The following is a 26638-nucleotide window of genomic DNA, read 5'->3' on the forward strand; positions in this document are numbered from 1 at the left end:
AGCCCTGGTGTGACTCATGTGCAGGGTCTGGGTGCTTTTGCTCGTGCCTGAGAGGAAGCAGCAGATTCTGTTGAGCCTTTGCAGGATTTTGGGGTTGCTTATTCACAGCCCTGGGGAAGGACAACCCGCAGGAGCTGAGGCTTGTCAAGGGGCTGCCCTGTTCTCCCTGTGCCTTCCTGCTTCCCCTGCAGGGCTGTGGTCCCAAAATGCAGCTGAGGGCTCCTGGAAGAGGGGATGCTGGGCATGGGTGGCCTGACAGTGGCCTGGGGAGGACAGTGGGGCCCCCAGGGTGGGCATGGGTGCCCGTCTCTCCTTTTCTGGCTGATCCTGCTGCTAATTTTATCCTTTATCACTGTCCCTGCAGGAGTTATCTCCCTCTCCCCCTGCCTCTCCCTTGCCTATTTATAAGCACCTTGGGCCATTGCTGTCAATGCTGCTGGCTCCAGAGGCTTCCGGGCTTTGCTCTGGCTCGTGCCTGGTCCCAGAGCCCTGAGCTGCTCCCCACTCTCAGGTGGAGGAGAGGGTGGCCCTGGAGAAGGTGAACCTGGAGAGGGTGATCCTGGAGAGGGTGGCCCTGGAGAGAGGGTGGCCCTGGGGAGGTGGCCCTGGTGAGGTGACCCTGGAGAGGGTGGCCCTGGAGAGGGTGGCCCTGGAGAGGGTGGCCCTGGGGAGGTGGCCCTGGAGGGGTGACCGTGCCCCAGGCTGGGGAGCTCAGTTCCCCCAGGTGTCCATCCCTGTGCTGCTGCAGCCTCTCCAGCTCTGGGGTCCTGCCCAGCCAGCAGTGGGCATGAGGGGGGTGTCACATCAGGCCTGGCTCAGGTGGGGACGTGGCACATGGAATGTGCAAAGGGCTCAGGGGCTGGGGGAGAGGAAATGGCTCCTTAGAGCATTACCATCATCTCCCTGGTTATTCCAGGGCAGGCAGGAGGGTCTGGGTGAGAGTCCCCAGGTCCTGGGGCTGCTCCAATGAGCTCTGCTGAGGGGAGGAGGCTGCTCTGCTGCTGGCACCAGCATGGGCACATGGAAAGGAGCAGAGAGAGCTGCACAGGGCTGTCCAGTGCCCTTTGCTCAGCCCTGTGCTGAGCTGGAACAAACCCTCCCGCCCTCCCGAGTCCCTCTTCTCAATCCTGCCCAGGAACACTGGGGAAGTTTCCCCAAAAAGCATGTGTCCTGTTTCTGTGGGTGCCAGTGGAGGCTCCTGGCAGCTCCAGGCACAGGAAGGGTGTAAAAGCCGTGCTTGCTCCATCCTCCAGGGAGCAAAGTGCAAATCCTGTCATGTGTGAGCCTTCTCCTCCAAGAAGCCCCCTCTGTACTTTTCCACTGGGAAGGCTCCCAGGGATTTCCCTCTCCCTGCCTGCCTTGGCTGGGTGATTTCCTGCTGCCTTAGGAAGCACTTGTGTGGAGGCAGCTGGGACTGAACTGGGCAGGATTAACCCCAGGGCTGTCAGCAGCAGTACTGGGAAAACAGCTTTGGTGCTTGGAGAAAGTTGCCAACTCCCTTATCCCATGGGGAAAGCAAAACACTTGGACTCTGCTGTGGTTATCTCTTGGCTGTGGTGTCTGAGAGGAGGAAATGGCCTTTGCGTGCACACACATTTTCCACCGGTGCTGGGAAAGGGAAAAACCCTGGAATTTTGGGCTTTGAGTGGAGAAACGCACGGGGGAGTGAGCACTGTGAGCTCCTCACACCAGCAGGGCTGCAGCCACACGGTGCCTTTGGTGGCCCCAGGACTGTCTGTGTGTGCCAGGTTAACAGGGCTGGCCTGAAAAGCCAATCCTGGATGCACTCAGGTCACTGTGAGTAAGAACTTAATAGGATGCAGATCTCAGAGAGAATCTGCAGCTCGGGAAGCAGCAAAGCTCTGTGCTGCTGCGCTCCCTCATGCCAGGAGCATGCAGAGGGGCCATCTCCTGGGGGGCACTGCCACTGCGTGTCACTGCTGCCCCGTGGCTCTAGGTCAGAGCTCTGGGGTGGCTCTTTGGCTGCTTTGAAGGGCCATCTCCTGTAGGGTGTTCTGGGGGTGCTGACAGGGACCCCACTGAGCCGTCCCTGGGGTGGGTGCAGGAGGGCGGCGCTCTGGGGCTTCCCCGGTGCCAGGGGTCTCTCTGTGGGCGTTTCCTGGGTGGGATCGTGCCTGTATCCTGCTGCTGGGGAATGCTGACATTCCCCATTGGTGATGTCCCTGTGCTCCCTGCTCCCACAGACCTGTCGGCTGCCAAGCGCAAGTTCGCGGATTCCCTCAACGAGTTCAAATTCCGCTGCATTGGTGATGCTGAGACCGACGATGAGATCTGCATAGGTGAGTCCTGCTGCTCCTGGGGCCACACCCCTGAGCAGGGCACCGAGGGAATCACACCAGGACACCGAGGGAATTGTCTGGGTGCTCTCTGGAAATGCCTTATTCCTCCTGCTTCAACAGCAGCACAGCCTCCCCCAGGGAATCAATCACCTGTTGCTTCTTGGCCTAAATCTGTCCTTGCCAGATAGGAAAGGGAGAAGATTGCCTGTGTCTGAAACCACCTCAGTTAGCTGGATGTTTTGCACTGGAGAGGAGCATCTGGAGGTGGTTGTGGCTGGATACACTGCAAGGGGCTGTGCTCTGAAGCAGAGGCACACAGGATCCTGTGTCTGGGGGAATCAGCAGTGCTGAGCCCAGCAAGGCTCTCTGAGCTAAGCCTGGCTCTGCCACAGAGCTTCTCCTGGCACTGGGCAGTGGCTTCAGCCTCTTCCCTCTCTCCTCCTGCCCCAGCTGAACTTTTAGAGCTTATTGTGCACATCGTCTGGAGCCAGGAGAGCAAAGAAGCTTTAGCCCCGATTTAACTTTGCTTGTTTATTTGTGCCCAGTCTCTCAGCAGAAATAGCTCCTCATCCAGGTCTCCCTGGTGCTGTGCCCATGCTGGGGAGCTGCCCCTCGTGTGCTGGGCATGGCTGGAGGCCAGTGCTGTGCTGTGGGGCTGGTTGGTGACTGTCTGCTGGGCAGGGCAGGCTTGAGCTGAGGATGTTGTCTGGAGGAGGAAGCCTGGTCTTGGGGATGCTCTGCTGCCAGCTTTAGTCAGTAAAGACAATAAAACCCCTGACCTCCCCACCCAAAACACAGACAGACAAAACCCCTCTGTGCAGTTTCTTTCTTTAAGAACCGAGTGTGAAATGCTGACTGTGTCCCTTCCAGCCAAGTCCCTGCAGGAGTTTGCCACAGTGCTGCGGAACCTGGAGGACGAGCGGATGCGCATGGTACGGCCCCTGTGTCCTGGGAGCAGGGATGGTGGCACCTGGGACACCGTGGTGACAGTGACTGCTGCCCCAGTGCTCCTTCCCTCGCCTGGGGTGGAGCTTCAGGGGAGGGCAGAGGAAGGAGAGGATGGGCTTGGTGGGGAAACACTTGGAAAGCATCAGGAATGGAATCTTGCTGTTGGAGAGCGGCTGGTGCTGGTGCTGGGGGGCCACAGGTGTGCAGAGACAGAGGGGTGAAGCCTGGGGGTGTCTGGGGCTGTGGGAGGTTCCCGTGGAAGAGGCTGTGGAGCAGCACAGCTGAGCTGTGCCTGTCTTTGCCCCCAGATCGAGAACGCCAGCGAGGTGCTGATCACGCCGCTGGAGAAGTTCCGCAAGGAGCAGATCGGGGCTGCCAAGGTAACCCAGGCAGAGCTGGCCAGGAGCTGGCACTCTGCAGGGTGGGCTCGGGCATGGCAGGAGGCAGTGTGCTGCCCTGGGATGGACACGGCCTGACCTGGCTCCTGGGAAGCGCCTCAGTGTTCCGAGTTCACCCACAGCCAAGTAACTGCCAAGGGCAAAATCTTCATGCCAACCAAAGTGAACTTTTTTCCTTACTCCAAGGAAGAATTAGGATTTTTTGGAGGGGCTCGCATTTTCCTGAGTCCCCCAGGCTGCACTGCCCACCCCAAGGCATGGCTGGGGGCTGCAGGGGAGCTCAGAGGCTCCTGGCAGGACAGGGAAGCGCCGGTGTGGCTGAGGGCGGCCATGAGACAGCCTGGCCCCCCCTCTTTCTTTCCTGCCTTTGTTCTGAAATGAAAACCACTGTCTGTGGCTTCCCTGTTGTTATAACAACCTGCTGCTGCCTGCAAGCAGCTCATGCCAGCTCCCAGGGCTGTGTTTGCATGGCAGCAGTGCCCAGAGCAGCTGGAAACAAACCCAGAGAGGAGTCCTGCAGCACACACCTGCTCACAAACCCAGAGAGGAGTCCTGAGAACACACCTGCTCACAAACAGAGAGGAGTCCTGAGAACACACCTGCTCACAAACAGAGAGGGGTCCTGCAGAACACACCTGCTTACAAACACAGAGAGGAGTCCTGAGAACACACCTGCTTACAAACACAGGGAGGGGTCCTGCAGAGCACACCTGCTTACAAACACAGAGAGGAGTCCTGCAGAGCACACCTGCTCACAAACCCAGAGAGGGGTCCTGCAGAACACACCTGCTTACCTGTGGCACACACCTGCTTACAAACCCAGAGAGGAGTCCTAAGAACACACCTGCTCACAAACCCAGAGAGGGTCCTGCAGCACACACCTGCTTACCTGCAGAACACACCTGCTTACCTGCAGCTGCTGCCATGGACTGGGGCCTGGCACTGGGCTGGCCAGGCTGGCACAGGGCTGCAAAGGAAAGTGAAGTTGGTGTCCTTAATGCTGCTGCCACAAACAGCTGAGGTGCTGTGTCATTGTCCCCCGTGGCACAGAGGAGAAGCTCTTGCAAGGGATGGCAGGGTGGGATGTGGAATTGTGACCAGGTTCTGCTTAGAAAGCAACTTTCTGTTGCTTTTGGACCTGGATCTGGATGTTTTACCAAGCACTGGGCCCCAGGAACAGAGGAGGGGTTCCCTCAAGCCTTGGGTTTTGGCAGCACAAGCTGCTTTCCTGTAGCTGCTGATGCTGGCAGATAAAAGCAGCCTCACCTGCTTCCAGCTGCTGCCCCCAGGTCCTGTCTCATGGTAGCTCCCAGCTGGCACTGCCATCCTGCCCAGTGCCATAGGGATGCTGTCACAGCTGCTCTGGGACCCTTGTGTTTAGTGTCACACTCCTTGTCCTGTTTTGTAGGATGCCAAAAAGAAATACGACAAGGAGACTGAGAAATACTGTGGTGTCCTAGAAAAGCACTTGAACTTGTCTTCCAAGAAGAAAGAATCCCAGCTTCAGGAGGTGAGAGCAACCTCTGAGTTTCCATGTCTGGCTGTGACTGTGGAGAGCTTTTTGAATGCCTCACACTGTTTATAACAATGGTTCTCCTGGCTGTAAACTCATTTTTTCCCTCATTCTGGCTGCGGGTGCTGGGTTTTCCCCTTTTCCTGTAATGAAAGGATATGGAGCTTTCTTGGTAAGTAAATCAGAGAGATCCCAAAATGGATAGCAATCAAAAAGGAGAGAGGGTTTATAATTAAAGAGTGTAACAGAAAGGAACTGGTTCTGCTGCAGGCTTCCCATGTGCCAGCACAAATCATGGATGTCTGGTCTCCTTCTCTGCAAGTGGCTGCTCTGCTCTATGCTCCAGGGAAGGAGGGATCAGGCTTAGTGCCTTAAACTCTTTAGGAGCCATCAGTGATTCAGGACGTGGTTAGCTGTGGTGACAAGTGCTCCTACTGGATGAGTATGCTGAGTTTTCAATCCCTTCTTTCAAGTCTGGAATTCCTTGTGCTGGCCCAGAGCTGGGTCGGTCCTGCAGGATGTGTGTCCTTGCCCTTGGCATGGTGCTGCTGTGCTGCCTGTCCCTTACTGGGGCACTGCTGGGCTCCTGTACCCAGATGGTGGGGCTGTGCCCAGCAGAGCAGAAATACCTGGGGCACAGGTGATCATCTTCCAGCAAATCAGGGCTGAGGAGGGCTCAGCATCTGGGCAGATGTGCCTGCAAGCCAGCCTTGTCCTTGGGGTTTGTAAATAACTTCCCATGGGGCAGCACCCATGTGTCCCAGGGAATGGTGGCTTTGAAATGAGCTCTGCTTTAGTTTGTGTTTGAGGTACTGACATGGGGCAGGGAGTGGAAGGAATTCTGGCTGGGGAGGGAAGGATCCACTGGTGGCTGTCAGAGCTGTGAGCCTGTGTCCTGGACAGAGCATGGCCCTGGGGGCTGCCTGGAGGTGCCTTATGGGGTGCAGGTGGGATGCAGAGTGGGATGTGTGCGGGATTCAGCACAGGATTCAGTTTGGGATGTGTGCAGGATGCAGTGTGGGACTCAGTTTGGGATTCAGTTTGGGATGTGTGCAGGATTCAGTGTGGGACTCAGTTTGGGATGCAGTGTGGGATTCAGTTTGGGATTCAGCTGGGGATGTGTGCGGGGTCAGTGCGGGATTCAGCTGGGGGTCTGTTTGGGATTCTGTTCGGGATTCAGTTGGGAATGTGTGTGGGATCAATGCGGGATTGAGCACGGGATCAGTTAGGGATTCAGCTGGGCTGTGTGTGGGATTCAGCATGGGATCATTTTGGGATTCAGCTGGGGCTGTGTGCGGGATCAGTGCGGGATTCAGCTGGGGCTGTGTGCGGGATTCAGCACGGGATCAGTGTGGGATTCAGCTGGGGCTGTGTGCGGGATCAGTGCGGGATTCAGCTGGGGCTGTGTGTGGGATTCAGCACGGGATCAGTGTGGGATTCAGCTGGGGCTGTGTGCGGGATCAGTGCGGGATCAGTGGGGGATGCCGGCCCGTGCAGGTGCGCTGGAGCAGCGCTGCCTGCTGGTGCCATCTGGTGCCATCTGGTGCCATCTGGTGGCATCTCCCACCCGGGCCTGGCTCGGGCCGCTGCCGGGAGGGCAGGAGGAGCCCGCTGGAAGCAGCTCCCGTTCAGGGGCTGCTCCTGTTCCCCGTTCCCGGGAAGGGTCCGTGGTTTGTGTGGCTCAGACCCCCTGAGGGAGGGGTTCCCTTAGAAGGAGGATTCGCTGTGGAGTTGTGAAATGTGGATGTGGCATCCCTGGCGAGGGGGGCAGTGCTTTCCAGAAAAGGGAGAGTTGCCTTTTCTTGTCGAGTTCACAGTGATTTCCATTTTTCTCGCCTCTACTGCACGTTTTGTACCCAGCTGTTGGGGAGGTGAGAGCATGAGTCACCACACCCGTTTTCCTCAGCTGAATGAAGAGCTTGCTCCTGTGGATCAGGTTTATGTTTACTGCTGTGCCATGTGTCCAGCTGGGCCTGGGGGCTGGAGCAGGGTTTGCTGTGCTTGGGGATGTTCCCATCAGAGCCAGCTGTGCTCTGGTCTTTCCTGAGCTCTGTTTCCCCTCACCCCCTGCAGGCAGACAGCCAGGTGGACCTGGTTCGGCAGCACTTCTACGAGGTCTCCCTGGAATATGTCTTCAAGGTGCAGGAGGTCCAGGAGAGGAAGATGTTTGAGTTTGTGGAACCTGTAAGTGAGCTCCCAGTCGGGCTCAGCCTGCACAAAACTGGGGGGCTGTGGTGAGATGGGGCCATGGGCAGCCCTGGCAGGGCAGGGCCAGGGGGTCCAGCCTCACCCCACAGCCCCTCTCAGGGGGCCCACCAGGGAGCCCCTCCATCCCAGGGGGCTGCAGGGCCCCCTCCCCTCGGCACTGGTGCCTCTGGGTGCAGCTCTGGGTCTCCACTGACCATCTCCATTTGCCTTTTCCCAATGCAGCTGCTGGCCTTTCTGCAGGGGCTCTTCACGTTCTACCACCACGGCTACGAGCTTGCAAAGGACTTCAGTGACTTCAAGACAGAGCTGACAATCAGCATCCAGAATGTGAGTGTGCCTGGGCTGTCCCTGTTCCTGGGCTGTCCCCATGCCCAGGGTGTCCCTGTGCCCTGTGCCCATCGCTGTCAGTGTCTGCAGAGCCACCTCACCTTCTGGTGTATTTTAATCACAGAATCCCAGAGTGGTTTGGGTTGGAAGGGACCTTAAAGCTCATCTCATTCCACCCCTGCCATGGCAGGGACACCTTCCACTGTCCCAGGCTGCTCCAAGCCCTGTCCAACCTGCCCTTGGGATCCAGGGGCAGCCCCAGCTGCTCTGGGCACCCTGGGCCAGGGCCTGCCCACCCTCACAGGGAGGAATTTTTTCCTAATATCCAATCCAAATCTCTCCTCTTTGAGTTTAAGTCTGTTTCCCTTGTCCTATCACTATTGACCCATGTCAAAAACCACTCTCCCTCTTTTTGTAAGCCCCCTTAAAGTTCTGGAAGGCCTTGCCAATTCTTGTAATATTTTTGCTTTAGCTTAAATCCAGGCCCTTGAAGCAAGCCTGCTCTGTGGCTGCCCCTGAGCTCCCCAGCCCATTTCCCACAGGGCTGTAGGGCCCCACCCCATGTGCTGCAGAGCCAGGCACAGGTCCCTGCACTGGGGAAGACATTCCTGCTTTAATTTGCAGACAAGAAACCGCTTTGAAGGAACAAGGTCAGAGGTTGAAGCTTTGATGAAGAAGATGAAGGAGAATCCCCACGAGCACAAAAACATCAGCCCCTACACCATGGAGGGGTATCTCTACGTGCAGGAGAAGCGTAGGTGTCGGGCTGGGAGCCTGGGGAGGGTTTGCCAGGACAGGGGCACAAAGGCTGATCCAGCAGGCACAGAGCCCCTGGGAGCAGGGACTGCCCAGTGAGTGGGGATGGGGCAGCCAGGGAGAATCCTGCCCGTGCCTCACCTGGTAGGTACAGGAGCCTGGCATGTGAAATGATGGCCAAACACAGCAGGGTCTAATGGGAGGGCACTGGAGCTGCTCTGGGCATGAACCCTGTGTTTGCTCTGCAGGTCACTTTGGGACTTCCTGGGTGAAGCATTACTGCACCTACCAGAGGGAATCCAAGCGCATCACCATGGTGCCCTTTGACCAGAAATCAGGAGGGAAAGGGGTGAGTGAGGGCTGGGAGCAGGGGGGAAGGGGTGAGTGAGGGCTGGGAGCAGGAGGGAAGGGGTGAGTGAGGGCTGGGAGCAGGAGGGAAGGGGTGAGTGAGGGCTGGGAGCAGGAGGGAAGGGGTGAGTTGGTGCTGGCAGGGAGCAGGGCTGTGTCCTGCCAGGGAGCACGTGGCACTGCTGGCTGCAGGCTCTCCCGGGGCTCAAACTGTGTCACCTTCTTGGCAAGGTGACCCAAAGGCAGTGAAGTGGGTCACATTCATTCCAGGCTGAGTGGCTGCCACACGGGGAATGGGCTTGGCACCTGGTTTGAGAAGCAAAAGGCAGGAACCCCCCAGAGCCCACAGATCTTTGCCAGCCACGTGCACCCACCACGCTCCAGCTCCATGGGTGCTCCTGCCCCCCAGTCCCTCGTTCCTGCTCCCAGGCACAGACAAGAGAACCTGTTCATTATTTTGCTCCTTCTCCAATGCCTGTGACTTGTCCAAGGCCAGGTTGGATGGGGCTTGGAGCAGCCTGGTGGAGTGGAAGTGTCCTTGCCCATGGCAGAGAGTGTGGAACAGGATGAGCTCTAAGTGCCTGTTCTGCCCAAACCATTCAGTGAGTTTTTGATGATCCTGTGACTTGGCCAGTGAAGCTGTTTTGTTTTGGGCAGAGCCACAGCAGAGCCTGGAGCTCCCCTTGGCCCTGAGGGGGTGTGAAGAGCAGGGGAGCAGTGGATGTGGGCTGTGGGGAGCCAGCCCATGCTGTGTCCCAGTGCTCCCAGGGCTGTGTCTAGGGCTGGCTTTGCTCTCTACAGCAGGAACAATAGACCCCTCCACAGAGTTCCCAGCTGGGACAGTTTGCAAACACAATCCCCTTGCTGGGGAGAGCCTGGGGCAGCTGGACAGGCTCCCACACGGCTTCCTGCTGGCACAGGGAGCCAGCTGTGGGCAGGGAAGCTTCTAAAATTAATTTCCTCTTGCCTTGGAGCATCTTCATTATAGCTCAGCATTAACATATCCCAGCCCTGTAATCATCAGTGGCTCTACTGTGTTTTGTCTGGTCCCTTCCCATTTCAGGGCTCTCCCAGCACCCAGGGCTGTGCTGGCAGCAGCTGAGCCCCTGTCCAGGGCCAGGCTGGAGCCCCTGTCCAGGGCCAGGCTGGAGCCCCTGTCCAGGGCTGTGCTGAGCCCCTGTGCAGGGCTGTGCTGAGCCCCTGTCCAGGGCTGTGCTGAGCCCCTGTCCAGGGCTCTGCTTCACCTGTGGCTTGCACCACCTTGCCATGAAATGCTGCCCGTGCTGGGGCAGCTCTGGCTGGGCTCCAGGGTCTGTCAGTGGTGACCACCATGGACATCTGGGCATGGATCAGCCCAGGGGCTTGGGGCTGGGGATTCTGGGGTCTGGCTGGAGCAGGGGCTGAGGTGCTGCTTGAGGAGACCCCTCACTCCTGGGGCACAGGTGGCACCAGCCCCTCTGAGCTTGAGAGCTGGGTGTTGGTGGGTCTGGAGCAGGGAATTGCCTGAATTCTGGGCAGAGTGGGCAGAGTGGGAGCAGCCTTGTGCTGGCTGGGGGGCACCAGGGGCAGGACACTGCCACAGCCCAGGGACAAGCCCTGCAGGAGCTCTTTGTGTTCTGGGTCTGTGCTGGGGCCCTGGCTGGGCCAGGAGAGTTCTTGGTGGGTCAGAAACCCTGGAGGCACATGAGGACAGCCAGGTTAGGGCTGGTTTTGGGGCAGGTTCAGAGTCCCAGCAGAAGAGCATCTCCAGCAGTGCCTGCAACATGGGCAGCAAGCAGGAGGGGCTGGGGCCACAGGAAAACTGCTGCCATCGTGGTGGGATGGGCAGGACTGGGTGCCAGGGAGGGTTTGGGTGCCAGGAGCTGAATGGTGGTGGCTCTGGGGAGGAGTTTATGGATAGGAACCAGCGAGTCACCCTCCCTGGGGGGATTTAATGGATGTGTGGTTGTAGCACGTGAGGACATGGGTTAGTGGTGGGCTTGGCTGTTCTGGGCAACTTTCAGACCCTGTGATCTTTGAGGTCTTTTCCAATCTAAGTGATCCTAAATATGTTTCCTGGAAAAATGGTGATGTCAGGGAACAGGGTGGTCAGCCAAGGTGTCATCAGGAGCAGCAGAGAGAGCCCAGAAAAGTGTCTGTCTCCAGGAACTCCTTCAGAATTCATTTTCTCTGAAGTCATCAGTGGAATTTCACAGTTGCAGGAGCCGTGTCTGTGCCGGCAGGGGCTGAGGCAGGATTCCCTCCAGCAGAGGACAGCAGTGCTCACAGATCCTGCTGCTCAGTCCTCTGGAAATCCAGTACAGCTTGGATGCAGAGAGGCGTTCTCGGGCTGGGAGAATGGTTTTGTCGTTGCTTTGTTATACAATAAACATTTTAAGACGTGTTTGCTCCTGTTAGGAGTCCTCGTGTGCACAGTGCTGCCAAAAATGCAGCGTGGAGTGCAAACTGCCAGCAGGAGTGTTGTTCAGCAATGGAAAAGAAAGCTGATTTTGCCCAAAAGTTGTGGTCCAGCAGTACCTGCCCACATGAAGAATGGGTTGTGTGGTGCTTTATGCTCAGATTGAATGGTGGGCATCCTGAAAGGAAGGCTCCTCATGAAAGGTTTTGGACTAAATAAGGGTAAAAAGACAAGTCCTCCTGTCAGAGATATAAACAGATATTCTTAGCAGGGTGATGTTGCCAGATCCCCCCAGGTTTGAACCTGCTCATTGACAGCTGGGGACAGGCCTGTGGCTGTTGGTTGTTCTCAGCCTCAGCTGAGATTTTGTCTCTTCTCAGGGGGAAGATGAAGCTGTCACCCTGAAATCCTGTACCCGGCGGAAAACAGACACCATTGAGAAGAGGTTCTGCTTTGATGTGGAGGCTGTGGATCGGTGAGGGCTGCCAGGAGGCTGCTGGGGCTGTGCTGGCCTGGGGAGGGAAGGGCTGTGCCCCTGCTCTGTGTCCTGGCTCTGTGCGCCTGTGCCCCTGCTCTGTGCCCCTGTGCTCCTGCTCTGTGCCCCTGTGCCCCTGTGCTCCTGTGTCCCTGTGCTCCTGCTCCTGGCTGTGCCCCTGCTCTGTGCCCCTGCTCTGTGCCCCTGCTCTGTGCCCCTGCTCTGTGCCCCTGCTCTGTGCCCCTGTGCTTATGCTCTGTGTCCCTGTGCTCCTGTGCCCCTGTGCTCTGTGCTCCTGCTCTGTTCCCCTGTGCTCCTGCTCTGTGTCCCTGTGCTCCTGTGTCCCTGTGCTCCTGTGTCCCTGTGCTCCTGTGTCCCTGTGCTCCTGCTCCTGGCTGTGCTCCTGTGCCCCTGCCCTGTGCCCCTGTGCCCTGTGCCCCTGCTCTGTGCCCCTGCTCTGTGCCCCTGCTCTGTGCCCCTGTGCTTATGCTCTGTGTCCCTGTGCCCCTGTGCTCTGTGCTCCTGCTCTGTTCCCCTGTGCTCCTGCTCTGTGCCCCTGTGCCCCTGTGCTCCTGTGTCCCTGTGCTCCTGCTCCTGGCTGTGCCCCTGCTCTGTGCCCCTGCTCTGTGCCCCTGCTCTGTGTCCCTGTGCTCCTGTGTCCCTGTGCTCCTGTGCCCCTGTGCTCCTGCTCCTGGCTGTGCTCCTGTGCCCCTGCTCTGTGCCCCTGCTCTGTGTCCCTGTGCTCCTGTGCCCCTGTGCTCCTGTGCCCCTGCTCTGTGCTCCTGCCCCTGTGCTCCTGCTCGCTCTGTGCTCCTGCCCCTGTGCTGCAGTTCCCGAGTTCCTCTCTGTCAGTCACACCTCAGTGAGTGGAAAGCATTAATCCATGGAGTCACTCCTTTCCCAGCCAGGTGCTCTCCGTGGATTGAGTCAGTGCTTTGGTTTACAAGCCTCTCTGACTCAAGTCTCTCTGACTTCAAGGGTGTTTTAGCACCTCTGCAGCCTCTGGCCACACAAGGCGAGGGTTGCCAGCCTGGAGAAGGTGCTCTGTGGCTGTTCTGGAGGGATGTGCTGCCTCCTCCAGCCCTGGGTGTGTGCTGGAACAGTGTCAGCTTTTCTGCTGGGCTGGCTGTTACTGGTTCATCGTGGATGGTGATAATGGACTCTGGCTCGTGCCTCCAGGCACTTTCATTCCTTTTTCCTGAAGAAGGAAAACACTTGTGCTGTGACTTATCACACAGCAGCTGGACCAGAGGTGTGTGTGGGTTCAATCTCTGGCAGCCAGGAGTGAGAGCTGTTACCGTATCAGCTGGCATCATGCATGGCTTGCACACACAAACAGGAAAGCCAGGCTGGTGCTGCTATTCCAGGAGGAATTTGTCACTGCCCCAGGTCTCCCTCTCTGCAGGAGTTCACTGCTCCAAAGGCACCCTGTGTGTTCTCCCAGCTGTGTGCCTGTCCAGCTGTCCTCCCATCTGCAGGAGTTCCCTGGAGGTCTCAGAAAAACCCAAGTTCATTAAAGTCTGGGTGTTGAATAATGCTGGGATGCCCTCTGGTGCCTCTCCCTGTCCAGCCTGTGCCTGGGCAGTGTTTCAGTGCCAGCCCGTGGCAGGGAGGGTTGGGTGATGGAGCTCTGCCTGTGCTGGCTGAGGCAGGAGATAACCTGGGGCTGCCTCCCACTCTCTGGAGCTGTGCTTTTCTCCAAAAAGCTGCAGTGCTTCTGCTGACACAGGGAATTTTTTTTTGCTCTGCCCTGAGGATATTTTTTTATAATGTGAAAACCAAACTAAAAAGCGGGAGAAGGAGAATGGAGCCTCAATAATTTTCTTCAGCGTGTTCAGAGGCAGCTGAAGCTTCCCTTGATGTTTGGAGCCTGCCAGGCATGGGATCAGGAGCTGCTCCAGAAATCTGCATGCTCCATGCAAATCATGGCAGTGGAGTAGCACAGGAAGGGGAAACCTGAGGAATTTCTCCTTTCATGTGCACATTCCTGCTGCAGGGATTTACCTGAGAGAGCAGGAGGGCAGGACACACCTGAAGGAAAAAGCTGTTTTTTCCCAATATACAGGCAGCTCTGCATTCTCTTGGCATCAGAATTTGTCATTAGATGTCTAAAATATTGGATAAAATTAAGAGGAAGAGGAAACAACAAGTTTTGCTGTGGCTGAAAGAGGCTGTGCTGTGCCCAGCCAGTCCCCCTGTTCCTGGGGTAGATCTGGGCACCCCCAGGTCCTGCTGTCAGTGCAGGAGATCAGCTCCACCTTGTCAGCTCCAGGGCTGTCCCACAGCTCTCAGGCAGCCTGGAGGTGGCAGCCTCGGCCTTGCTTCAGACACTGCACAGAAACACAGAAACTTTTGTCAGCCCCGCATTTTGGGAGCTCAGACAGCACGGGCTGGAGGCTGGAGCTCAGCAGGAACTCCCTAAATAGCACCAGCCAAGAGCTGTTCCTTCCTAGGTGGGAAAAAAAGTGTGTTTTTCTCCTGTAAAGATGATTCAGCACAACCAAGCTGAAAATCTGGAGCCTGATCTGTTATTACAGCATTGCTTCCTTGTCCCAGCATCCCAGAATAGTTTCTGTTGCACCTTAAAACCCATCTCATTCCACCCCCTGCCATGGGCAGGGACACCTTCCACTAGGCCAGGTTGCTCCAACCCCCACCCAACCTGGCCTTGGCATTCACAAATAGCTCTCCTGTTCAATGTGGCAAGTTAGAACTATTGTACTGTGTTGTTACAGCCAAATTAACCCCAAATGGTGTTCTAGGGTCTGCCTGAAACACACCCCCAGCGTGATGGACACTGTGTTTTACTGCTAATGCTCTTTTTGCATTAACTACACTTGTTTGTAGTCTCTGCACGTTAAATCAGGTTTGTAAACAAGGTGAGCAGGGATGTCAGCCAGTGTCTTACAAAACGAGCCTGGGGAGGAGGAGGAGCATCTCATTTGACTGATGACAAAGGCTTTGTCATTTAGGATGATGTAGGTCATTGCTCTGGGCCAGAAGCAAACTGCTTCAAAGTGCCAGCTGGCTTTTTGGGGAGCAGGAGCTCTTCAGATGCAGGGTTTGGTGTGTCAGGAGAGCAGGGAACCCTGCAGGCACCACCACCATTGCCCTGTGGGTGCCCCCAGGGTGACTGGCACCACACCTGGTGCACAGTGGAGCTCTAGAGCCAGAATCCCAGAGCCTCTGAGGTGGGGAATGACCCCCAACACTACTGAGTCCAGGCTGTGCCTGATCCCCACCCTGTCCCCAGCCCAGAGCACCGAGTGCCACCTCCAGCCCTTCCCTGGACCCTGCAGGGACGGGCACCCCAACCCTCCCTGGGCAGTTCCAGTGCCTGAGCCCCTTTCCACGGGGAAATTCCTGCTGAGAGAATTGGCACAGGGGCTGGGTGGTTGGCATGGGGCTGGGAGGGCTGCCAGGCACCTGCCAGGTGCTGCCCTGAGCAGATGGTGATCCCAGGAGGGCTCTTGGCCTTGCTCTGGGATGCACCTGAGGGTGCAGGGCTCTGACAGCGGCAGGAGCTGTCCCTGCTGCCCGTGCCAGGTGAGCCCAGCCCTGCTGTGCTGTCCCTGTGCCTGCAGAGCCTCAGGGAGTGCAGCTGTCCCTGTGCCTCTGCCGGGTCACCTTTCCAGCCCCCTTTCAGACAGAGCCCGGGGGCTGTCACAGGGGGCGAGGGCTGGCTTGGCACAGACAGGGATGAGGCTCCCTGCCCTTGGTGGCCACGGTGGCCCTGACCCCTGTGGGATGTGCTGGTGGCTGTACTGGGGTGCTGGTGGCTGTACTGGGGGGTGCTGGTGCTGTACTGGGGTGCTGGTGCCTGTATTGGGGGTGCTGGTGCTGTACTGGGGGTGCTGGTGCTGTACTGGGGGTGCTCAGAGCTCTGTGTGAGCACCCTGACTTTCTGAGGTCAGGGTCAGTCTCCCCCTTAATTCCAGCTTTGCTCCCCAGCATTTTTGGGGTCAATCTCCCCCTTAATTCCAGCTTTGCTCCCCAGCATTTTGGGGCCACATTTTGGCTCCCCAGCATTTTTGGGATCAATCTCCCCTTTAATTCCAGCTTTGCTCCCCAGCATTTTCGGGCTCAATCTCCCCCTTAATTCCATCTTTGCTCCCCCAGCATTTTGGGCTTCCCAGCATTTTGGCTTCCCAGCATTTTTGGGCTCAATCTCCCCCTTAATTCCATCTTTCCTCCCCAGCATTTTTGGGGTCAATCTCCCCCTTAATTCCAGCTTTGCTCCCCAGCATTTTTGGGGCCACATTTTGGCTCCCCAGCATTTTTGGGGTCAATCTCCCCCTTAATTCCAGCTTTGCTCCCCAGCATTTTGGGGTCACACCTGGCTGCTGGTGCCAGGCCCGTGGCTGTGGGCTCCTGTCAGGGCTGCTCTGCTCTGGGAACATCTCTGTGCACTCACCCAGCTCAGCCCCTGTTATTAATGCACTCTTGTGTGTTTTCATCAGCAGTTTAGATTGTCTCGCTGTGATAAGCTGCTACAGCAGTTGGAAGTTCTTATCTGTTTCTATTGCTTTCCTTATTTGTTTGTTTTCCTGGAAGAAGGAAAAGCTATTGCAGTTTCTCATTTTCTCAGTGTGCTTAGTCACAGCTCCTTAAGGCCAGGCCATTTGTCACAAAAGCTGAGATATTGAGAAAATTCAAATTTCCTGTGTGGTCTCATATGGAATAATCTTCCATTTTTAGATTGTAGCATATTGAAAATATTCTTTCTTATTAAGTGTTTGCCATGTTCTGCTCTAGTCTCACCCTCCTACACTCACTCCGTTTATAAATGGATTTCTTCTGATCCCAAAATGTCCCTTCCCCTCCCTGTGTCCCAGAAAAAGGCAGAGGGGCGTGGTGGGAAATGTGGAGTGCAGGTGGAAATGTGGGATGCAGCACCTGGGAGTGAATCAGCAGCTCCTTGGTCTGTTTGCCACAAGAGCTCAGGTTCCAGGAGGGCGTCCTGCTGCCCTGATGGCACAGCTGGGGCTGGCTGGGGTGGGCTGGCTCCACCTGGCTCCAGGTACAGCCTGTGTGTTGGGAGGAGCTGCCCCACAGCAAAACCTGTATGTGCTGTGTGTTATCTTTGTAAATAATTATCTGCAGAAGTGACCCCCAGTATCTGGGGTCATTTGTTGGGTGAAGGGACAAGAAGAGATCAGTTTTGCTACTCTTTTGGGAAGGGAGGTCAGAGCAGGGTTTCCCCATGGCTGTGGGAGGGGTTGGTCCTGAGGAGGCTCAGCGAGGATGGAGCTGTGTGCAGGCAGTGTTCCTGGTGAGGATGGATGGAGCTGTGTGCAGGCAGTGATTCCTGGTGAGGATGGATGGAGCTGTGTGCAGGCAGTGTGTCCTGGTGAGGATGGAGCTGTGTGCAGGCAGTGTGTCCTGGTGAGGATGGATGGAGCTGTGTGCAGGCAGTGTGTCCTGGTGAGGATGGAGCTGTGTTACCTCAGGGCTGGTGAGGATGGAGCTGTGTGTTTCCAGCAGTGTGTCCTGGTGAGGATGGATGGAGCTGTGTGTTTTCAGCAGTGTTTCCAGGTGCTGGTGAGGATGGAGCTGTGTGTTTCCAGCAGTGTTTCCTGGTGAGCATGGAGCTGTGTGTTTCCAGCAGTGTTTCCTGGTGCTGGTGAGGATGGATGGAGCTGTGTTTCCAGCAGTGTTTCTGGTGAGGATGGAGCTGTGTGTTTCCAGCAGTGTTTCTGGTGAGGATGGAGCTGTGTGTTTCCAGCAGTGTTTCTGGTGAGGATGGAGCTGTGTGTTTCCAGCAGTGTTTCTGGTGAGGATGGAGCTGTGTGTTTCCAGCTGTGTTTCCTCAGGGCTGGTGAGGATGGAGCTGTGTTTCCAGCAGTGTTTCTGGTGAGGATGGAGCTGTGTGTTTCCAGCAGTGTTTCCTGGTGCTGGTGAGGATGGAGCTGTGTGTTTCCAGCAGTGTTTCTGGTGAGGATGGAGCTGTGTGTTTCCAGCAGTGTTCCTGGTGAGGATGGATGGAGCTGTGTGTTTCCAGCAGTGTTTCTGGTGAGCATGGAGCTGTGTTTCCAGCAGTGTTTCCAGGTGCTGGTGAGGATGGAGCTGTGTTTCTAGCAGTGTTTCTGGTGAGGATGGAGCTGTGTTTCCAGCAGTGTTCCTGGTGAGGATGGAGCTGTGTGTTTCCAGCAGTGTTTCTGGTGAGGATGGAGCTGTGTGTTTCCAGCAGCGTTTCCTGGTGCTGGTGAGGATGGAGCTGTGTTTCTAGCAGTGTTTCTGGTGAGGATGGAGCTGTGTGTTTCCAGCAGTGTTTCCAGCTGCTGGCAGTGCAGGCAGGAGGCTGATCCAGTGCCAGCCACCCGACCTGGCTGGGAGCACATGGAGCCCTGTGGGCCTCGGCCACATCCATAATGAATGAGGTGTAATGTGTGGGTGCATTTTAAATTTATCACAGCCAGGAAGATGGTTCTGCTCAGGAAAGTGATGCAATGGGTGCCCTGGCAAATAAACACTGGGGGAGGAAATGCAGGGCTATTTGCAATGGAAATTGGGTTTGATTCAGTTTCACAGCCCCTCCCCTCATGCTGTTAAAGAAGTTTGACTTTGAAGTGAAGCCCGAGGAGTTGTTATCTGCTCAGAGGCAGAACAAACATTTTGCTGTTATCACCTCTTTGCCCTGTGCTGAGGGAAGCTGGCACTCCAGATACCAGCACTGCCACTCTGGGACCATGCTCTGCTGGGAGTCCAGTGCCCAACATACCATGGATGGAGGGCTTAAATTTCTCTGTTCTATTTCTCTGGCTAAAGACATAGAAATGCCAGTATTTCCTTTCCCGTGTGTCCCTAGCTGAGCTAGAGCCCTTCCAGGGCTTTCTCACTGAGTTGTCTGTGCCTTCAGCAGCAGCCTGGCTTAAAGTCAGACCTAAGCCCTGGCTAAAGTGGCCACTGCAGCTCCCCGGGTACCAGGGACTGCTCTTGAGTCACTCTGTACCTGCACAAGGAGCTCTGTGCAGTGTTTTGAAGACGTTTGCTGTTGGACGTGGAGCGTTTTCCCTCTCAGATGAGGCGATGGTTAAGTGGTTTCCTCTTCCCTCCTAAGTGAGTAAACTTCCAAACCACTAAGCTGGTGAGTATTGACTGACTCACCAATGGGATTAGCAGAGATCAAGCACATTATGTCTGGTTTTTGGACCTGGGCACAGCTTCCCCTGGTGGGACAGTGCTGAGCTGCCGTGTGCCTGCTGAGAGCTGGGCTGGTTGGATGGGGAGTGCAGTTAGGAGAAGGGTTAATCCTCGGTCCCTGGCCTGTGCGTGCCACAGAGCAGCAGCAGAGGGGCCAAGCCCACCTCTTGAGAGCCCCTGTTAAAGTTTAATTTTCTTACAGGCTCTTATCAAGGACCAAAGGGTATCTGCAGAGTGTTGGTGCAGCTCACGTTTTCCGGCTGAACCACCCTTGGGAAGTTCAAGTTAGAAATCACCCCTCTCCCCAGGCTTTATCAGGTTTTGGGGGTCGAGTACTGAACAGAGCCTACGTGCTCAGTGAGCACTCTGCAGGTGGTTGGCAGCTCCTGAGGTTTAATCCCCTTCCCTTTCCTCCCTCCCTGTGCCCTTGCAGAGCTGCTGCTCTGCTGGGCTGGGAAGAGCAGCACCAGGGGCTCTGTGCTGTCACAGGTCAGTGTTTGAAGCCCCATGGGCAGAGAGCACAGCAGCCCCCCTGTGTGTGTGTCCCTGTTGCCAGGGACTCTGCTCACTGTGCTGCTGCAGGGATGCTGGGCTGCTGTGCCTGGGAGCAGTCAGGGAGGGAGCGACAGTGCCAGACAGACACACGGACAGGTCTGTCTGTCTGTCTGTCTGTCTGCCTGAGCCCGGGAGCAGCGCTGGGGGGGATGCACACCAGCCCAAAGGCACAAAGCTGGGGAGGAGCAGGCTTAGCCAGCTGAGCGTGTTGGGATCCAGGCTGCAGGATGGGCCGGGATGTGGGCATGGAAATCCTGGGAGCTCACAGCCAAGCAGGGCACAGAGAGATGGCAGCCCCTGGTGCGGGGTCACAGCTCCCACCCTCTGTGTCCCCACACCTGAGGCTGTGCAAACTCTCTGTCTTGTCAAACCCATCCTCACCCTGCTGGTCACAGAGCAGCTAATGGAGCTTTCACTCCTTGCTGGAAAGGGTGGTCCAGGACAGCATCCACTGAGGAGTGTGGAGGTGGCGTTGGCCCTCGGGCAAGGGCAGTGCCACTGCTGTGCCCTGCTCCTGTGCCATGTGTGCAGCACACGGACCTGTCCTTTCCCCTCTCATTACAGTGAATGAGCAGTCCCAGGGCTGTTTGTTGGAGGCTGGGTTGGCAGGGCAGCTCAGGGCTGTGGTGTGTGTGACAGTGCTGGGGGCAGGAGCAGCACCCTGGGGCTCCTGCACTGCTCCTGGAGGGGGGCACAGGCCAGCGTCGTGTCACTGCCACTGCTGTGTCTCACAGCAGGTACAGACAGGGGACTGGCACAGCCATGAGGGCACAGACACCTCGGGGGTGAAACACTTTGCACAGCAGGGTCTCCTCCGTGAGCCTGGTGCTTGGGGTGCTGGTGAGACACGGGCTGGGCTGTGTGGGGCTCCCGCTTGCTTGGTTACCTTCCTTGCCTACCTTCCTTGCCTTCTCCTGCCGTTGCATGCACGTGCTCTGCCCAGTGCAGGTGAGCTGGCTGGCCGAGGGCCAGAGGAGGAATTTGGCACCCAGCTCTCACACAAAACTACTGGAAAGGTGTGCTGGTTGTTGGAGATGCTCCTTGCTGACCCTGGCCGGGACCTGCAGGGATGTCCATGGCTTTTGTCCTCCTTGTGCTGGGACTTGCCTGGGAAGGAGCTTGTCCTCCTTCCCTCTCCCTCTCATGAAAGATTCATCTCTGCCACGCTGGCTGCCCGTCCCGTGCTCACTGACAGCGTCCCCTTTCTCTCGCAGGCCCGGTGTCATCACCATGCAGGCGCTCTCGGAGGAGGACCGGCGGCTCTGGATGGAGGCCATGGACGGCCGGGAGCCGGTGAGCAGCGATTTTGGGGCACAGAGCAGAGGGGGAATGGTGGTGAGCCCCGGAGCCCGGGGCAGAGCGCTCCCTGCAGAGCCTGCCAGCCAGGCAGGGAGCTGTAACCGTGGGGCAGCTTCTGCCTCCTGCCAAGCGAATCCTTTAATCCCTTGGTTAAATATTTGAGGTAATACTGTATCTCCCGTGCTTGGATTGCTTGGAGGTGCGGTGGAGAGGAGGAGGGTAGGCTTGGCCAGCACAAACATGCTGCTCTGCCGTGCTGAAAGGAAAACATGGCAAAAAGAGCAGTGGAAGAAAATACGTTGTAGATTTCCAGGGCTTTTGGAGTCCCGCGGCTCCTTGGCAGCGGTTTCTGGGTCTGCTGGAGGATTGTACGTTTCGTGTGAGCGGGAGGAGTGTGGCCCCCGTTCCCGTGTTTGCTCCTGCTGTGCCAAAGGCTTCCTCACCTCTGGAAGGGATTCTGGAGGTTTGCAGAAAACTCGTTGTTAGTTTTTATTTTGGAATGCATTTGCAAACCTCACTGCTGGCTTGAAGAGCGTTGGCTGGCTCTGAGCAGGTCCCTCTGGGGTGCTGGGGTCACGGTGTGGCCCATGCCAGCTTTGTGGGGTGACTCTCCTGTGGCTCTTACAGCACTGCTGAGCAACCAGGACAGTCTCTGGCCTCTGTGCCTGTGGCCAGCAGCGTTTTGGGACATGAAGAGAAGCCGTGTGGAGAGCCAGAGCAGCCTGGGCTGTTCTGTGACAGACCATGTGGCTTTGGAGTGGGTGTCTGCACACTGGGCTCAAGCCAGGCTGTCAGTGAGAGCAGAGCCCATGCAGGGAGCAGGGTGTCCCATCCCAGCACAGCCTGCTCCCACAGACACTGGTCCTGGTTTGAGCAGACCCCCCCCAGATCCATGGAAAGGTTCTTGTTTGTCAGGAGAAATGTTCATGGGAGGCAGGTGAGGCATGGACACACGAGGCTGTTCTGAGTGCTGGACTTGGTCAAGTGCTCGCTTTTGGAACGTGCAGCAGTTGGGAGATCGGGAGGCTGCGTGTGGGAGGTGCTGCCCTGCATTTCAGGGAAAGGATTGTGTGGTGGATTGCAGCCAGCTCCCAGCCTGGAGCTGTAGATCCATCAGGTAATTCAGGTAGGACGGGAGCTCAGGAGGTTTGTGGTCCAACCTCCTGCTCAGAGCAGGTTGCTCGGGTTGGGAGCTGAGAGCATCCGAGGGAGGAGAGGGCACAGCCTGCCTGGGCTCCAGCCCAGCTGCTTCCCTGGCCTCCTGACCCCAAGGCTGAACCTCTCTTGTTCCAATTTACACCCACCCAGAGAAGCTGTGCTTGCCCCATCCCTGGTCCAGATCCAGGTTGGACAGGGCAGAGGGTAGAACTGGATGAGATTTAAGGGCCTTTCCAATTTGAACCATTCCATGATTCTCTGGTTTTGTGACAACCTCTGCTCCCTTTTTCTGTCACCTGTTGAAAAGGGGCCCAGCCTGCTCCTCCACCCTTGGCTCTTGACCCCTGGGGCAGCTGGGGTGCCTCTCCAGCTGCAGGTGCCAGCTGTCTTGATCCCTCCTGAAGAAACCCCTGCTTTGATTCTGGTGGCACCATTTCTTCAGAAACAAAATGGGCGCTGTTGCTCCTCATCTGAATGGAGTCTTGTGCTCCTCCTGCCTCCTCACCTGCCTCCCACTGCCCACCTCTGCTGGGAGCTGCTGTGGCAGGGATGGCAAAGCCACTCAGCTGCCATGGGAGCTGCAGGACAGCGGGCACCCAGCTGTGTGTGAGCTGCTGATGGTACCAGGGTGCAGCACAGGAGCAGAGCCACTCTGCAGAGGTGCAGACGCACATCTCGGGTGCTTGCAAAGAGCTGTGCATGCCAAAGGTTCAGTGGAGCAACCAGGACAGGACTGCCTGGATTATCCTGTTCCAGAATCTGGTCATGAGAGCTCCTTCCAAAGCGCGCGGGTGGCGGTGCCGCCTGCGTGCTGCTGCTCTCCCCTATCGTGCCCATCAGCTGAGCTGAGGGCAGCTGGCTCATCCAGCACGGCAGGGCTGTGGCTGTGCATCGATGCCATACCTTGTGGCACTTCACTGCTGATGGCTTACACTGCCCTTCCAGGTGCGGAGTGGGAGCGATGGGAATGCTGCCTCCGTGGAAAGGGATCCAAGAGACACTTTGCTGCTGAAGGTGGAGTGTGTTGACACATAAGGCAGCTCCCTGTCCTCAGTTATCCTCCTCCATCCATCAAAAATGCAGCTGTGGGCTGTTCTGTTTGGGTTCTTATCTTACAACACCAGGGTGCAGCGCGTTATCTTCGTGTTACCTATTCCACAGGGATTTCCTTGAGCAAGAGATGAGGATTTGACCTTTGGACTCCTAGAAATATCCATCCTGTGCTTTGACTGCACTTCTGTAACCAGAACCCTACTGGAAAGAATGTCTGGTTTTCCTTTGATTTGACTGTAGAGTGTGGGGAAGGATTGGCACGGCGGGGATGGTAATTCCATGAGCAAATTCAGGCTGTGGAGAGATTAGCGCGGACTGGAGTTTGTTTCTTAATTATAATGAAAAAAGTAAACCCAAATGTCAAATTACATCTTAGTGAGATTTAAACATAGAATGTGGCTGCAATAGCCAAGACATTTGTCACAACTTGAGAAGATTTACGCTGTGTCTCACAGTCAGAGCAGCTCCAGACAGCCCTCATCACGCCGTTAACTCTTACCACTTGTTATTCATTTGGATAAAGCCCCCGTGTTGACTTTGGGTTTTCTTCCATGTTGCAGAGGCTGGAAACAGGAGAAGCTGCTAACTCCATGACGGAGCAGCGGTGTTTGGTTTTGTTAAGATACTCAGGATCAGTTTCTTATGGATTTTCTCCTCTGCTGATGCAGTTTGCAAATGTATGTGGTGGAGGCCAGAGCGATTCTGAAAGTTCCTTGGAACCTGAGTCAGGAATAAAAGCTGTGTTGGCTGATGGTGGCTGTGCTGGGCTGTGGGTTTTGGAGAGGCACAAATTAGGCTGTGTCTTGTGGCAAAGAGCAAGGTAAGTGTTTAGGTAAGGTTGTGGTGAATGAGTGAGGAGGAGGAGAGGCTCAGGGGGCCCTTGTGGCTCTGCACAGCTCTTGACAGGAGGGGACAGCCAGGTGGGATTTGGCATCTGCTCCCAGGGAACAGGGACAGGAGCAGAGGGAACGGCCTCAGGCTGGGCCAGGCAGGCTCAGGGTGGGCACAGCAGGAATTTCCCCATGGAAAGGGGGCTCAGGCACTGGAACTGCCCAGGGAGGGTTGCAGTGCCCGTCCCTGGAGGTGCCCAAGGAAGGGCTGGAGGTGGCACTCGGTGCTCTGGGCTGGGGACAGGGTGGGGATGATGGGCTGGGAGGGCTTTTCCCCAGCCGTGCCGGAGCCGTGGCCGCTCCCCACTAGAGGGCAGCTGAGACCGGCCCCTCTCGGCACCTGTGCCCGGGGCGACACCGCACCCGCACCCCGGGCAGCGATGTGACCCCAGCCCGGCCCCGGGGGCTGAGGGGCTGCTCGGGCTGGGGACAGCGCTCACCTCCCAAACTCACAGCCCCAAACCTGCCGTGTCCCTGCCGTGTCCCTCTCGTGTCCCTCCCGTGTCCCTCCTCTGTTCTCTGCCTCCCTCTCCTGCGGTGTGTCCCCTCAGGGTCTGCTGGCTCCTCCACTCGGGCTGGGTGCCACGGCCACTCTGGATGTGCCTCTGGAGCCCCCCGTGCCCTGCCCCTGTCCCAGTGCTCCTGGTGGCACATCTGTCAGTGGTCCTGGTGACACATCTGTCAGTGGTCCTGGTGGCACATCTGTCAGTGCTCCTGGCACATCTGTCAGTGCTCCTGGCACATCTGTCGGTGGTCCTGGAGCTCCTCCAGCCCTGCTGCTGGAGATGCCACCCGTGTTCCTGTGGCAGTGACAGCAGAGCCCAGCCCCACATTCCTGCCCCGCACACCTCTCACCTCCTCCTTGGATATTGCTTCTGGGAATTCTTTCTGAAACAGTTTTTAGTTTTCCTTGTCTAATTATACAAAATGGTGAGAGATTTATTTCCCAGTGGAAACACTGTCCTTTGAACTCACTCCAGTGCTTTCAACCTCGGCATTCCTGTTATTTTGGCTCACTCAAAAAATAAATTTGCTTGAAGGACTTCAGTCCCAGTGTGGCTGCAGGGGGAAGGACAGGCACCCACTGCTCACCTTCCCAACCCCTTGTACTGCTCTGGGACTCACTGGAGCTGCAGATCTGCTCTATCCTGTGAATCCATTCCATCTCAGGTCTCAGAGATGGTAGAAGAAGCCTTGCCCAGAGCATCTCTGAGCACAGCCAGTGTCTGTGGCCTGAGCTCTGTGCACGGGGAGCCCGTGGGCGAGTGCCATCTTCCCTGCTCTGCTTTCCCCAGGGGCTGCTCCCTGCCTGCCTCTGCTCTGCCTTTCCTCACAGCCCTTTTCATGCTCAGCTTTGATTATGCTCTCAGTCCCACAGACGTGTTTTTGTCAGCTTTCTGGAAAATATGTTTTTTTGTGTACTCTGTCTTGCAGGTTTTCATGGCCTTCATCCTGCCCGGGTTTGTTTGCTTATAGCAGATTTCTTTTGTTGTTCTCTATGACCTGAGTCATTCCTGTTGCTGCTTCTCCATCTCCCTGTCTCTCTCTTTAGTGAACAGAACATTTTTTCCCCACTCTGCCCACTCCTATGTCTAAGTTTCTATTGTTTGCTGCTTCTCTTTGCCTCCACTCTGTTGCCCAGCCCAGACAACCCAGTGAACTTGCCCTGAGCTGGAGCTCAGTCTCTCCATGCTCTGGGGGCATTGGTGCCACCCTCCAGTGCAGGGAGCTGTGGTGATAGTGAGTCCCACTGGGACCCAAACTGGCCCAGGGCAGCCCCTGCTTGGCTTTTTTTGCATCCCACAGATCAAGGTTATTGCCCCAAAAAATACTTTGTCCTTTTTGGGGACAAGGTGGTAGCAGGGGATCCTCAGAGAAGCACAGCCCATGTCATGTTCCGTGTTATTCTCAGATCATGTGCTCTTGCTGCTGCTCCCTCCTTCTCCCTCTCCTGTTTGGTAACCCTTTAAGCCTGTAATAGCAGTAACTTTACATGGAGTTTGTAAGCTTTTATTTTGCTTCTAAAGCACTTAAGCCAGTGAGGTCTTAAGCCTTGACTTCACGCTTTTATTCCTGGTTCCAGCAACTGCTGCTTCAGTGGCTGACGGCTCGCCCAGCTGGAGTCCCTGTGGCTGCTGGGGTTTGTCCTCTGCTTAAGAAGCAGTTTCAGAGAAAAATACTTAGAGAAGCATTATAGATAATTTTTAAAAGAGAAAAGAGCCCTCTGGATTGCTTTTACACACCTAAAAGTGCTGTCCCACCCAGTTCTGGCAAGTTAGTGACCTCTTGTTGCAGCTGTGCTGTCGGGGTGTCCAGGAGCAGAGCAGAGCTCCTGTCTCTGGTGTGAATACCTCACCGTGTCTGTAATGCATTCCTTGCTCTTCCTTGGGGCCTGTGCTGCAGAAATTGGCTGTGGAAGTTTGGCTTTGCCTGGATGCTGGGCTGGCTGGTCCCAGGACACCAGCTGGGTTTTGCTGTCCCTTTGGGAGATGTTGTCTCTGGTGGGGACCCAGTGACAGCCACTTATCTCCTTCTGTCACTGCTGATAACCCCGAGAGGAGCTCACAGGGCTCAGGGCTGGGGATGTGGCTGTGGGTCCTGGTGCACAGGTGTGTTCTTGGGTTTGGGTTCAGGTTGGGGGTGAGGGTGGGTGGGGTCTGTGGGTGCCTGGGCAATGGGGATAATCGAACCTGGATTGCAGCACAGATGTGGAACAGGATGGAGCAGCTGCTTGCAGCAACTTGTTTGTGAGCCTGGGCCCAGAGAGGTGAGCCAGCCTCAGGGCAGGGAGCAGGGTGCTTGCATCCAGTGATTTCGTGTCATGGTTTGGTGGGAACATGCTGTCCACCCTGCAGCCATGCTGGCAGCC

General features: G+C 56.5%; 1 protein-coding gene across 3 annotated transcripts in view; it reads left to right on the forward strand.

The window, feature by feature from the left end:
- The window catches only part of ARHGAP26 (Rho GTPase activating protein 26), a 104466-nt gene that overhangs the window by 16009 nt on the left and 61819 nt on the right, over nucleotides 1–26638 (forward strand). For all 3 annotated transcript variants that reach the window (XM_071443668.1, XM_071443669.1, XM_071443667.1), the window contains exons 2-11: nucleotides 2205–2300; nucleotides 3171–3232; nucleotides 3557–3628; nucleotides 5055–5156; nucleotides 7233–7343; nucleotides 7590–7694; nucleotides 8319–8448; nucleotides 8699–8799; nucleotides 11577–11671; nucleotides 20584–20662. In XM_071443668.1, coding sequence (XP_071299769.1) covers nucleotides 2205–2300; nucleotides 3171–3232; nucleotides 3557–3628; nucleotides 5055–5156; nucleotides 7233–7343; nucleotides 7590–7694; nucleotides 8319–8448; nucleotides 8699–8799; nucleotides 11577–11671; nucleotides 20584–20662 — 953 coding nt within the window. The remainder of the gene's footprint in view (nucleotides 1–2204; nucleotides 2301–3170; nucleotides 3233–3556; nucleotides 3629–5054; nucleotides 5157–7232; nucleotides 7344–7589; nucleotides 7695–8318; nucleotides 8449–8698; nucleotides 8800–11576; nucleotides 11672–20583; nucleotides 20663–26638) is intronic.

Source organism: Agelaius tricolor, unplaced genomic scaffold (genome assembly GCF_023055355.1).
Source record: "Agelaius tricolor isolate 1412-34295 unplaced genomic scaffold, bAgeTri1.0.p SCAF_18, whole genome shotgun sequence".
Lineage (NCBI taxonomy): Eukaryota > Metazoa > Chordata > Aves > Passeriformes > Icteridae > Agelaius > Agelaius tricolor.